This window comes from Stigmatopora argus, chromosome 6 (assembly GCF_051989625.1).
Source record: "Stigmatopora argus isolate UIUO_Sarg chromosome 6, RoL_Sarg_1.0, whole genome shotgun sequence".
NCBI classification, from domain to species: Eukaryota; Metazoa; Chordata; class Actinopteri; order Syngnathiformes; family Syngnathidae; genus Stigmatopora; species Stigmatopora argus.
Window position 1 is genome coordinate 15,652,184 of NC_135392.1, and position 12,323 is coordinate 15,664,506.

Consider the following 12,323-nt stretch of genomic DNA (forward strand, 5'->3'; position numbering starts at 1 on the left):
TCACAGCGCCGATCCAGTATCTAGCTTCTTAAATGTATCTTTAATAGTCGTCCCTTTCATTCTTTCTGCGGTTGTCTGCAGTGTGAATATTATTTTACTAACCAGCATGCACTGAGAAATTATGAGGATTGCATTTCTCATGGCTTGTCGGTGGAGAAGAAATTTATCACTCGGTGAGTAAAAAGAACTTGATAAGGTCTGGCAAGAAAAGAGGAAGTTATAATTAAATGTTTGGCCAACTCAGCACATATGTAAGACAGTGCTTGAAACAACGTGTCAATGATCGCTTCATGAAAAAATAACGTAGCTGTCAAAATGAATTTTTATGCACTTAAATGTCATTTTTTAACAGTCCTAAATCCAAGTGTCAAATAACGGCTCGCTTATAAATGCAAATAATTGGTGTAGATTATTTATATTATTATAAGTACACTGACCCAAATCACTTGTGAAGAGGTTAATTGCCTTTAAAATGCTTAAAACGTACAGTATTTTTATAATGCAAAAAAATAAATACTCTTAAAATCAAATCAGGTTCCCCACATACAACAGCTAAATTAGTAATCACTCATTTTCAAATTGTGAACTGCGATAATCCCGGGGTCTACTGCACTGTTCATTTAGCTCTAGACAAAAAGTCTTGTTAATAATGGATATATTTTATTGGCAGAGTCACAGGAGAAAAGGTGAGCGTCAGCCATGGAGGCTGTCTGGCTGCGCTTCTTGATCCTGACCGTAATACCGATACGGATGGGTTCTTGTGTCACACAACTAAAGCAAACAAGATGGCCTTTATATTCCCAGACACCAGTCCTCCTGGTTTGGAATGCCCCCACGCAGGACTGTGTCCCGAGGCATGGTGTCACTTTACCCTTGGACCAGTTTGACATCGTGGCCTCGCCTAACGAGGGCTTTGTCCGCCAAAACCTGACCATATTCTACAAGGAACGGCTTGGCCTCTATCCTTATTACGAGCGAGATGGCATCGCGGTAAACGGTGGTCTCCCGCAGCTTGCCAGCCTAACGGAACACTATGAGAAGATGCCAGAAGGCGTACAAAAATACATACGGGAACCCACGGCTAAAGGTTTGGCTGTTATTGACTGGGAAGAGTGGCGTCCACTGTGGATCAGGAACTGGGATTCCAAAGACATCTATCGACGGAAATCCAAGGAGATGGTTCTTGAGAAGAATCCAGCATGGAGCCAAGAAAAAGCTGCAAAGGTGGCCCAGCAGGAGTTTGAGCTCTCCGCACGTAAATACATGCTGGAGACACTGAAACTTGCAAAAAGTTTGAGGCCCAATCAACTGTGGGGCTTTTACTTGTTTCCGGATTGCTATAATCATGACTACAGAAACGGCCTGAAGAACTACACGGGTCACTGTCCGCGGGTTGAGAAGTACCGTAATGACCAGCTCAATTGGCTTTGGATGGAGTGCACTGCACTTTTCCCTTCCATATACATGGGCTCTGTGTTGCGCTCCACACACTATGGCCGCTTGTTTGTGCGCAACAGGGTGAAGGAGGCCATGCGGCTGGCATCTGTTGGGGATGGATTGGCTCGTCCGGTTTTCGTCTACACCCGGCCAACATACATCAATGAAATGGAACGACTAACTGAGGTCAGTTGGCTTTGTTGCATCACAGTCTAAAGTACTAAAGGTCGGACTCGACATCATTTAGGTATGCGTAGTCATATATTGCTAGTCACCTGAGTACAGAGAATGTAGCAATAACTTCCTTATACAATACAAATATGAAACGGTTGTTAACCAGGGATTTTACCATTTTTTAGATGTGCTCATGTTATTCTAGTAAATCCCAATACCATAATAAATGTCACAAAAAGAAAAATAATTACTTTATCTTAATGTACCTCCTAATATATTTATCACAAAGTACAAAATAGCATTCCTATATTAAAATGTAACCTGACCTGTTAAGATTTCGTTTCATTATGAAATTATTATAGTTTCTGTAGATATGACCACCTGGTACTGAAAACCCATCAGAAGGTAATTTCTATTTCTTTTTCAGTAAATATAATATGTTTAGAATCAGCTCCCCATTGAAGATTATAATTGGGAATGCTGTGTAAAAACACTGTTCTAGCCGAATGAAGAGGTGTTTGAAATGGCTAAATGAAAATATTTGGCAAATTATTGTATTTTCCACTCTATTCGACACCTAAAAAACTTACATTGTCCCAAAATCTGACAGTGCGTGTCAATATTAGTTAATCATGGTATGACATTCCCTTTAGTGCATTTCCATCTAGTGGATGCCTAACCCCACTGTGCCTTATAACGCAGTGCACGCTATATGTGGTACAGTTTTCAAATAAGACATATATTGAATGTGAGCCTTATACTCTGATGCACCTTATAGTGTGGAAAATAAGTAAGGTAAGTTAAATTAAATTGAACTGTTTGTGAATCACAGTGTTAAACTCGAACAGGGTAAGTTGAAACACTTTAAACCATGATTTTAATTCTAAATTGTGGGATTGTGACTTCATCTCGCATGTGCGCTGCAATTAATGAGCACTAACAAAAATTGTTTCACATTTTTCAGTTTTGTCTGTTTTTATTTAGTGTAATCTTAAGGGTTTGGTTGGTACCAATCTTCCGCTGGACTATCGTATTTTCCGCACTATAAGGCGCACCTTCAATGACTAGCCTATCTCAAACTCTCTTGCATATACAAGACGCACCGGATTAAAAGTACAGCAATTATCGCATCTTCACTTATCACAAATTCACTACTTTGCGATTTTTTTCCCGCTATTAATTATTATTATTTATTTTTTTAAAGTTCATAAATATGTGAAAATCCATGCTGAAACTCGTAAGCGAAAGCCATTTTTGCTACAAGGGACCAAAGATGGAAATTAGCCAGCGGCTACAATCTTACATATTTACATATATATGTTCATTAACATGAAAATAATAAGTTATGATATATGTTCATTAATATGTGCTGTCCCTTATCAAATAAATCAATCAATCAAATAGGACCCAGCACTGAAGATATATTTTTTATTTTATTATTATTATTATTATTTTAAAGTTCATAAAAATGTGAAAATCCACGCTGAAACGTGTAAGCGGAAGCCACTCAGCACTGAAGAACATTTTTTTTAAAGTTATAATAGGGGTGACCCTACTTAGCGATCTAAATTAACCGCGATATTCGAGGGATTACTGTAGTAGTAGTGGTGGCGGTAATAGTGGATTGTATTATACATCCACTAGATGGAGCTGTTGTAGTAGTGGGTTGTGTTATACATCCACAAGATGGAGCTGTAGTAGTGGTAATAGTAGAAGTGGTTAGGAGTTGTTATACAAAAACTTGTTGGAGCTGAGCTAAAGCAAAATTTCATTAGCCAATATTGATCCATGTATAAGACGCACTGCTGGCTTTTGAGAAAATTGAAGTCTTTTAGTTGCGCCTTATCGTGCGGAAATACGGTAATTCCTATATTTATAATGGCCACACTGTTAACAGGCCAATGTTTGACCTGTGTGCTGCTGCGCTTCACAGATGGATCTGGTGTCCACCATTGGTGAAAGTGTAGCACTGGGAGTGGCGGGAGTCATCTTCTGGGGGGATTCGTCCTACTCGAGCAACAGCAACTGCTTGGCCCTGAAAGACTATCTCAGCGGAACACTGGGCCGCTACCTGCTTAACGTGTCCACAGCGTCCGAGGAGTGCAGTCGGGCACGGTGCAACCTGCACGGCCGCTGCTTGCGCCGTCAGCCGGACAGCGACACGTACTTGCACATTAGTGCGTCCACACACATCATCAGCAGGCAGGACGGCCACCTGAAGGTGATCGGCAAGCCCGGCGAGGCCGAGATGGCTTTTTTCCATCAACACTTTCAGTGCCAGTGCTACACTGGTTACCTAGGGGAGGCTTGCGGTTTGAGAGCACGGGGGCATGGTATAGCCTATTCCCCTCTAGCATCGTGGCTATTTAGCCTCTTACTTCCACTAGGACTCCTCATCCTACTGCAGTGAAGATAAGAATGCTCAACAATAATAATGTGGAGTCCTATGTAGAGTGCTCACTTCGAAAAGTTGTCAGACTTTCCAAACATGGCCTTTATTGTACAACGCTGTAATTGCTGCAAATGGAACATTCTTTGATGGAAGCAAACATTTCATAACTCGCCAATGTCTTGAAAATAATTTCTTTTCTTTTGCAAATCACTCCGTGACGGAAAGTGTGCGTTTTTAAGGGAAACAAAATTGTCTGGGTGACCAAAACCTTAGAAGTGAATTGGTAAAGTCACCATGACAAACCGCCTCTGGGTTCCTATTTTATTTCTAGAAATTTTTGTTTTGTTTTAGTATTGTTGTTTTACATTAGCAATAGGTAAAACTAAAAAAACATTTGAAACTGCAGTGCATAGCTTTTTTGCTCCCATAAACTGAATTCTGGATTACAGAGGTCACTTTGAAATAATGTAAATTATAATAATGGTCTGGCCCGGTAGAAAGTGGTTAGCGCGTCGGCCTCACAGTTCTGGGGTTGATGGTTCGATCCCAGCTGGGTCCACACTGTGTGGAGTTTGCATTTTCTCCCTGGGCTTGTGTGGGTTTTCTCCGGGTACTCTGGTTTCCTCCCACATCCACAACACACGCCTGTAGGCTGGTTGAGCTCTCTAAATTGTCTCTGGGTAGGAATGTGAGCGTGAATGGTTGTTAGTCTCATAGTGCCCTGTGATTGGCTGGCCACCAATTCAGGGTGTCCCCTGCCTGGTCCCTGAAGTCAGCTGGGATAAACTCCAGCACCCCACGCGTCCCTAGTGAGGATATGTGGTTAAGAAAATGAATGAATTAATGATAATGCTTCATCTCTCCACCAGATAATTCTATTTTTGTATATGTTTTGAGAGACAGCTTGTTGTAAAAGAAAGCTGGAGCAAGTTAAAATAGTGTGGGAATATTTTCTCCTAAACTGCTAAATGTTTAAATTTCCTCTTTACAAACTGAAGGGGTTGCACATTGCCTTTTCCTGACAAAATGTGTCATTCGTGGACTTTCATTGTCAGTGCACAATTCATTAATGTCGCCGGTCGACACAATGTCACAATATATTATCGATTAAATCAGGGGTCTCAAACCGATTCCGCTAAGGGCCGCAGTGGGTCCTGGTCTTTGTTTCAACCGATCCAGTGTCGACAGTTTAACCAATGAGGGGTCTTCTAAAATAAGAAGCACCTGGCTTGAATCAACTGATTACACTTGCAAAAGATGTCTGCTTGTTCGGTTTGAATGAAAACCTGCACCCCCTGCGGCCATTTGAGGACCGGTTTGCGACCGCTGGATTAAATACTCATAGATACAGCAAGAATTTAGAAGAGCTGCTTGATTACCGTTGTGTAGTCTTCAGGTGTTTGTCATGGTTTTAAGAGTTTAAAAAAATGAATTTACTGTATATACAGTTTTCTCGCATATAAGCCGCATTTGTAACTAAAAAATGAATCAAGGGTATGGCTCATATGCACACAAGACTTGCTATACTCTTTCACTAGTAGTTGTTGGCAAAGTAACATTTACTATTTGTTGGTTATTTTCTGTTTTGCAGTAAGGAAACATTACTGGATTAATTAATTCCTCATGATATTGACCCTAATAATGTGCTTTTGATTCATACAGTATCTCAGAAATACCACGTGCGATGATTTATTTTTATGTTCCCTACAAAGTAACACATTTGCACTCCCTATTAAAACCATGAATATGGAGGCAAAAATTGTGAATCGGGGTGGCTTATGCGCAAGAAATTGTAAAATTCAACAATTTTAAGGCAATTTTAAGGGGTGGCTTTTACGCGGGGCGGCTTATATGCGAGTAAATACGGTATTTATCCATACACATAATGCAGTTTTAAATGTAGCTGGATATATATACAATATGTTCTTTTTATCATTAATACAGCCATACAATTTGGCTGGTATGTCTGAAAAGTGAGATATTGTAATCAACAGTTCATGTTTAAAAAAAAATGCCATTGATGTTTTTTTTCTTAATTGCAGGATTCATCTCAACTGGTAGCATAGTGTCATGTCACAGTTTAAATGCCTTTCAGTTTTATATGGGTCAAAAATATATGGACATGCTGAGGAATAACAGACGTATAAATCTAACTGATGATTAATATTGTATAGCCTTTCATGTATAACCTAGACTCTGTTATTCATTAAAGATATAATATATATAAACTACAGATATAATTTGGTCAAGTCAGGTGCATGTTAGCTGTCTGAATTCCTGCTAATACAAATATGACAAAGTATGCAGTACTTTTTTTTTAGTCGCTGTCGCTAGCTGGACAATTTATGTATTCAGTAGGATTCTGTATTCTCAGTGCCAGTGGACAAAAATGAATTTGTCTCAAATTGTTTAGGGTAAATGGAATATACATGCAACTTTGCAACAGAATGTTTACAATGCCGCAACGTGATGTAATTATGCACTTTAACACGTTTTGTATTGAGAAAGAGGCTGCTACGTACAGTGTGTAAAGTGCATTGTTGTGTTTTTCATTTGGTAAGGAATTTGTTTTGAGTGGTGTTTGCAACAGTAAATTTACCTACAAACTGATTTTGCAGTTTGAAAAGAAACCAACAATACACACTTGATAGTATGTTTTACTCAGTATCTAATTTACCCATCTCATCAGGTACTTTTTTCACATTTCACATTAAAACGCATTTGATCTAAGATTTATTTTGTACTGTGATTCATTGAGCATTTCCGGTCAGAGGCATATACATTATGGAAACTGATGTTAAGCTCTGTTTTATGTTGCATTTTACACAAAGCTAGACATTGTTATGGTACACACGTACATTAAATACATTTTCAATACATCAATTCTTTTAAATAGTTTAGAATCTAAACTATATTTAAAAGAACGGAATATATATATTATATATATATATATATATATATATATATATATATATATATATATATATATATATATATATATATATATAGTATGTATTATATATACGTAGTATCTAAAGTTTAGATAATATATTCCGGAAATGACGTTTATTACTGTGCAGTTTGTTGTGTGCACCGCATAATTGAGTCCGTCAAGAAACTTAACTGGCCGGTATTTTAACATGACGCGTATTATACGGCTAATTTACATTTGCCATGGTTCGCACATGACAGAAGCAACAACGAATCATTTTATCGTACATGAAAAACATTATTTACTCTGCAAGACGTAGTTTTCAACCTTACAAGGTGTATTTCGAGTTTCTGCGAGCTGCACTCACATTCCTCCGTTCTTGCATAGAATACTAAGGTAATCAATCTCAAGCTTCATTTATAAACTGTTTACATGGACCCGAGCAGCTAGAGGAATGACGATTAAAACGTCTTTTCGTCAGTGATCTTGTCCCGCATTGTCTTCTCTTTTTTGATATGTTTTTCAGATTCTTTGAATTCCTCATCCCAGATACCTATAGCACGACTGGCTAATTCTATTGATTATTTGAAAAAAATGTCGAAATCTGTTGGTTTTGACATTATTATAATGGTATTAATTCGTAGTGGTGGTGGTGCATCAATTTTGGGGTTGCCATAATTGTTTATTTCCTTATTTAACCACATGAGGTAGGTAACTCAAGCTGATGATTATTTTTTTACACCAGTGAAAACTAAAACCACAATGCATGACATTTTGAGCGTATAATTTCTCAATAGAACCACTGCATTGAATTTCATGCCCAAGTGTCCTTCAAGGAATATCTATTATGTCAACCACAATCTACAGTGCAACATTCTCATATTGGAAGCTTTGTTGTGGTAGGACATATTAGCCAGACTCTTTGAGTGTGTTGGCATTCTCCTAAATATTTATCAGTAATCGCATCAAAATATTTGCCTGTTCAGACAGATTTCATACATTTAAAATGGTGAATAAATACTCAATTCTCACTGCTTTTTCCAGGTTGTCCATCTTGGGAAATGAATTTCCTGCGTCATCGTTTGGTGGTCCTGGGCATGGTGTTGTTGGCCACCTTACTACTTTACCTGCTACTGCCAGCCATACGTCAAGGCAGCATGGAACCATCCCTCAACGCACAAAGACTTCTGGCGACTTCACCACCTCCGCTTCCCAATGTCAATGTTTCAGTTCGTACAGGACAGCTGCCCGGGGACCCACCACTATTTTTCCGAGAAGCTTTACCTATTGACAGAGCTGGACGCCAAATTCTGCCCAGGTGAGTTTGCACTAGCATAGTTTACAACCGATTACAACAATTATGACTTCATTTGTGAAAGTGAGACATTCTCACCTAATGATTGGATAACTTTATTCATCCCGTATTCGGGAAATCTTGTTGTGACAGTAGCAAGAAAAGGCATAGTTATAAGTTAGACAGTACAGTCGCAAAGGCCACAAAACAACAAAGCAAAAGCAAAAGCACAAAGTACAAAGCAAATCAAAGTCAATGGGATCATTAAGAATCACCAAATCATTAAGACAGAAAAGCAGCAAAAACACAAAAGGAGCAAGAGTGGAAGGAGCTACTGCCACCGGCTGCCACTTGAACGGCGTCATCTTGGTTTTGGTAGCAAAAACGGATAGACTCAAAAAGACGTTGTAAAGTTGGACAAAAACTGGAACCACACACAGGAAGTCTTCCACGAGATGGGGAACTTTTGCAGACTGTGACCGAGGTAGAGAATATGCAGAGTCACTCTTCCAAGCTTATCCGCACAGTTCCTCAGTGGTCTGGAGCTGAATAAAAAAGCAGCAGGGCAGAATTCCTCGACTCCGTTGCTGGTAAGCGCCGACAGCTCTTCCATCTTATCCCACGATGGAATGGTTGGTCAGCAGCGTTGCCTCTTCTCCTGGCACTTTTGTCCAGCTCCGAAACTCCGGGCGGCACCGAAGTGTTGCTCCTTCTGATGCGTATTGTAACAGCTAGTCCCATGTGTGTGACAGCTTAGGCATGGCTGAATGGTTCAAAAAAAAAGAAGTAGCCAGGCTAACAGAACAAGGAAAGTAGTAAAAAAATTAAAGTAAAAAGTATAAATTACAAAGTAAAGTAAAAAGGAATGTATTAAGAAATATTAAAATGTAATTTAAAAAAAGATAGAAGGGCTGTAAAACACGAAAAACGTAAGAGTGTACAGAGCTACTGCCACTGGCTCCCGCGTGAACGGCGGCATCTTGGTATCTATCCTTGTGAGAGGTAATGTCATTGTATCCAATTGCAGGTTACAAGTGGTGCTTCTGCATGGCCAGGCCTTCACATCAAAAACCTGGGAAGAACTTGGTACCATGGCCCTTCTTGCAACAAATGGATACCAGGCCCTAGCCATGGATCTGCCAGGTAGAGTATAAATTGAATAGGCTAGATTATGGAAATCCACATATCTGAGCATATGTGTTAATTGATATTTAACTCTGATGGTTCTTCTATCTGACACTGGTGCGGGGTGTCTCGGTTGCGGTTTGATTGTGAGCATGAGTTGTCTGAGTGTGAGTTTTCTGTTTCATTGTGCCCCGTTATTGGCTAGCAACATATTCATGGTGTCCCCTGCCATCTGCGTGTGTTTGGCTGGGATAGGCTCCAGCACCCCCCACGACCTTTGTCAGAATAAGCGGTATGTAAGATGAATGGATAATATTAAACCCCCCACGACCACTATAGACAAAGAAGAAGACATTCTTTTATTTTCTTGTAGAATGAAAACATATTCAGTTTTAAATGAAAAGTGGGCGGCCAAGCAGCTGAGTGGTTAGCACGTGAACCTCACAGTTTTGGGGTCGAGGGTTCAATCCCAGGTAGGTTGTCACTGTGTGGAGTTTGCATGTTCTCCCTGGGCTTGTGTGGGTTTTCTCTGGGTGCTCTGGTTTCCTCCCACATCCCAAAAACATGCAGTGCAGGCTGGTTGAACTCAAATTTATCCTTTGGTATAAGTGTGAATGACTGTCCGGCTCCTTTTGTCCTACGATTGGGTGGCCACCAATTCAGGTGCCCGAATTCGGCTGGGATAGACTACAGCCTGCGTGTGATGACAAGTAGGCTTTTTTTGTGTTGTGGTAATGACGACATGGCCTATGTCCGATTATTATTATTATTATTATTATTATTACAGCACCCTCGCGTTCTTTGTGAGATTAAGCGGTACACAAAATAAATGAATGAAAAGTTAAATCTGACAATATAGTAATGTTAAATCTTTACATGCTTTTACATGTCAAATTGATCACATTTCTGGGGAATAAAATTAATTGTGATGGCAGCCCGCTAATTAAAAAGACTATGGAATTCAAGCAGCCTTGCCAATTTGGTGATTATGATGAAGTTTTTACAATACAATCCGAGCAGTAATGTAACAAGTGTATTCAGCTAAGTGCAGTGTGCCCTCTTGTGTTTAGATATTTTGCATGCACTACTTCATGAATGAGTTTTTTTTAATTTAGAAATTAAACTGCATATCTGTAATTAACCCCCTAACAAATACTTTTCTTAAGGTTATGGCAATTCACCAGAATCAGAGGCCGTGAAGACGGATCAGAGTCGAGTAGACCTGCTCTCCAGGTTTATGGAGTCATTGGGTGTGAGGGCCCCAGTGCTTGTGAGTCCTTCCATGAGCGGGCATTACTCAATCCCATTTCTCATGAAAAACAGCGCACAACTGCGAGGCTTCGTCCCCATAGCACCTGTTGGTACTCGCAGTTATACACCTCAACAGTATCAAAACATCCAGGTGAGGAGAAATGCTACAACATAATCTATTGATATTCAATCACAAATTCCATCCTCACAAAAAATTGCAAAGCTATAATTGGCACTGTCAGTGATGTTTGTGATTAACATGCGTAATAATACTAGTGTCAATGCCAAACTATTTTGACACTTGTATTAATGTACTCTACAGACTCCAACTCTCATTGCGTTCGGGGCCCTCGATACTAATCTGGGCGCCCAGTCCCACAAGAACCTGGCCCAGCTTCCTCATCACACTGTGCTTAAACTGGACGGCGCTCGCCACGCATGCTACATGGACAAACCTGGAGCCTTTCACCAAGGCCTCCTCAACTTTCTCGGCAAGCTAAAGTGACGTGCTGCAGTAAAGATGGACACAAAATTAATAAGGATGAACTCAGTATGACTTTAATAACATTGCTTAAGGAAAATACGGTTACAACGGTATTTATTGTCATGAGACAATAGTTAAACAATAAATTATATGTATAAAACTGAAGTAAAGTAAGATCAGAATATTGATTATGTGTGTATAATTTATTCATCTTCATTGTGCAATAAGGCTTCACTTGTACAGTCGTGTATTATTTCTCTTTGCATGCAAAAAAGTTGAGTTTGCTTGAGTATTGCCTTTTTTGTTGGTGGCAAGCGAGTTCAGATGATTAGGTTAAATTGTGCAAAATGTATATTAGCAACAGGTGCATGTGTTGGGGAAAAGCTTAATTTCATTTCATTTCAATTGCCCCAGCTGAGCTCACATGCTTTTTGCAATGGGAAACGTCAGAACGTTGATATTAAAATATATTCATGGATAAGATAATAAAGTAAAGATGTACATATGCAGCATGTTTCAATGTTATTGAGCAGGGATAAGGAGTTTATAACATTGTTTTTAACTGTTTTGCAATGGCACACACGCAAAAAAACATGCTTAGTCTGCAACCATTGACTTCCTCCAAAATGTCTTACTCCTTTTAGCTCAAGTGGCAAGATTGACATTTCTCAAGTTTATGAGCACTGATGTGTCATTAGTATGTCCTTACTTTCTGAAGACAGTGTGGTTGTAAATGACTGGATGAATAATTGACAGCAATATACCACTCAAAGAGCACTTCCCACCTAACAGGGTTGTTTTTCTGCTAGTGTCACCAGAGGCATTTTACAGGAAACTGGAAAGTGTCATAGTGCAACATGGTTCATGATGTGGGGGTATTCATTGAAAAATGCTCCTCGTGTAGATAAATTATAACCAACATTTAATAATATTATTAAAGAACACACATTTGCACAACATGACTTAAAGGGCTCGATGGCATCAGAAGTGTTATATTCTATATAAAATATTGTGGATATTTTTTAAACACGTTTGAAGATGCTATATAGTTTTTAGAGTGGAGATGACTTTGCAGGAGGAATTTCATTTCAAGTAGTAGTTACTACATTTATGATCCTGGAACACTAACTCAAATGTGTAAGAATATAGTTGATAAATCTCCTGAAAGTTGGAGTCACAATATGTCTTGGATTACAATCGGGATGTAATATTTGATCTTACATTGATTTCTTAT

At 39.2% G+C, this 12,323-nt stretch overlaps 2 protein-coding genes across 2 annotated transcripts; both read left to right on the forward strand.

The window, feature by feature from the left end:
- On the forward strand, positions 1 to 4,408 carry LOC144076208 (hyaluronidase-2-like). The gene is made up of 3 exons (XM_077603877.1): positions 1 to 173; positions 671 to 1,623; positions 3,545 to 4,408. Exons 2-3 carry the CDS (start codon positions 700 to 702, stop codon positions 4,019 to 4,021), a joined length of 1,401 nt encoding a protein of 466 aa, XP_077460003.1. The 5' UTR covers positions 1 to 173; positions 671 to 699; the 3' UTR covers positions 4,022 to 4,408.
- A 2,682-nt stretch (positions 4,409 to 7,090) lies between these two features.
- On the forward strand, positions 7,091 to 11,598 carry abhd14a (abhydrolase domain containing 14A). The gene is made up of 5 exons (XM_077604026.1): positions 7,091 to 7,331; positions 7,980 to 8,253; positions 9,257 to 9,372; positions 10,521 to 10,756; positions 10,928 to 11,598. Exons 2-5 carry the CDS (start codon positions 7,997 to 7,999, stop codon positions 11,108 to 11,110), a joined length of 792 nt encoding a protein of 263 aa, XP_077460152.1. The 5' UTR covers positions 7,091 to 7,331; positions 7,980 to 7,996; the 3' UTR covers positions 11,111 to 11,598.
- Positions 11,599 to 12,323: the final 725 nt, after the last annotated feature.

Bases quoted from the DNA above. Each gene is read 5' to 3' on its own strand.
- LOC144076208 (XM_077603877.1), top strand. From the start codon at position 700: ATGGAGGCTGTCTGGCTGCGCTTCTTGATCCTGACCGTAATACCGATA. The intron at 1,624-3,544 runs GTCAGTTGGCTT...TGCGCTTCACAG, and splicing joins AAATGGAACGACTAACTGAG to ATGGATCTGGTGTCCACCAT.
- abhd14a (XM_077604026.1), top strand. From the start codon at position 7,997: ATGAATTTCCTGCGTCATCGTTTGGTGGTCCTGGGCATGGTGTTGTTG. The intron at 8,254-9,256 runs GTGAGTTTGCAC...ATCCAATTGCAG, and splicing joins GGACGCCAAATTCTGCCCAG to GTTACAAGTGGTGCTTCTGC. The intron at 9,373-10,520 runs GTAGAGTATAAA...ACTTTTCTTAAG, and splicing joins CCTAGCCATGGATCTGCCAG to GTTATGGCAATTCACCAGAA.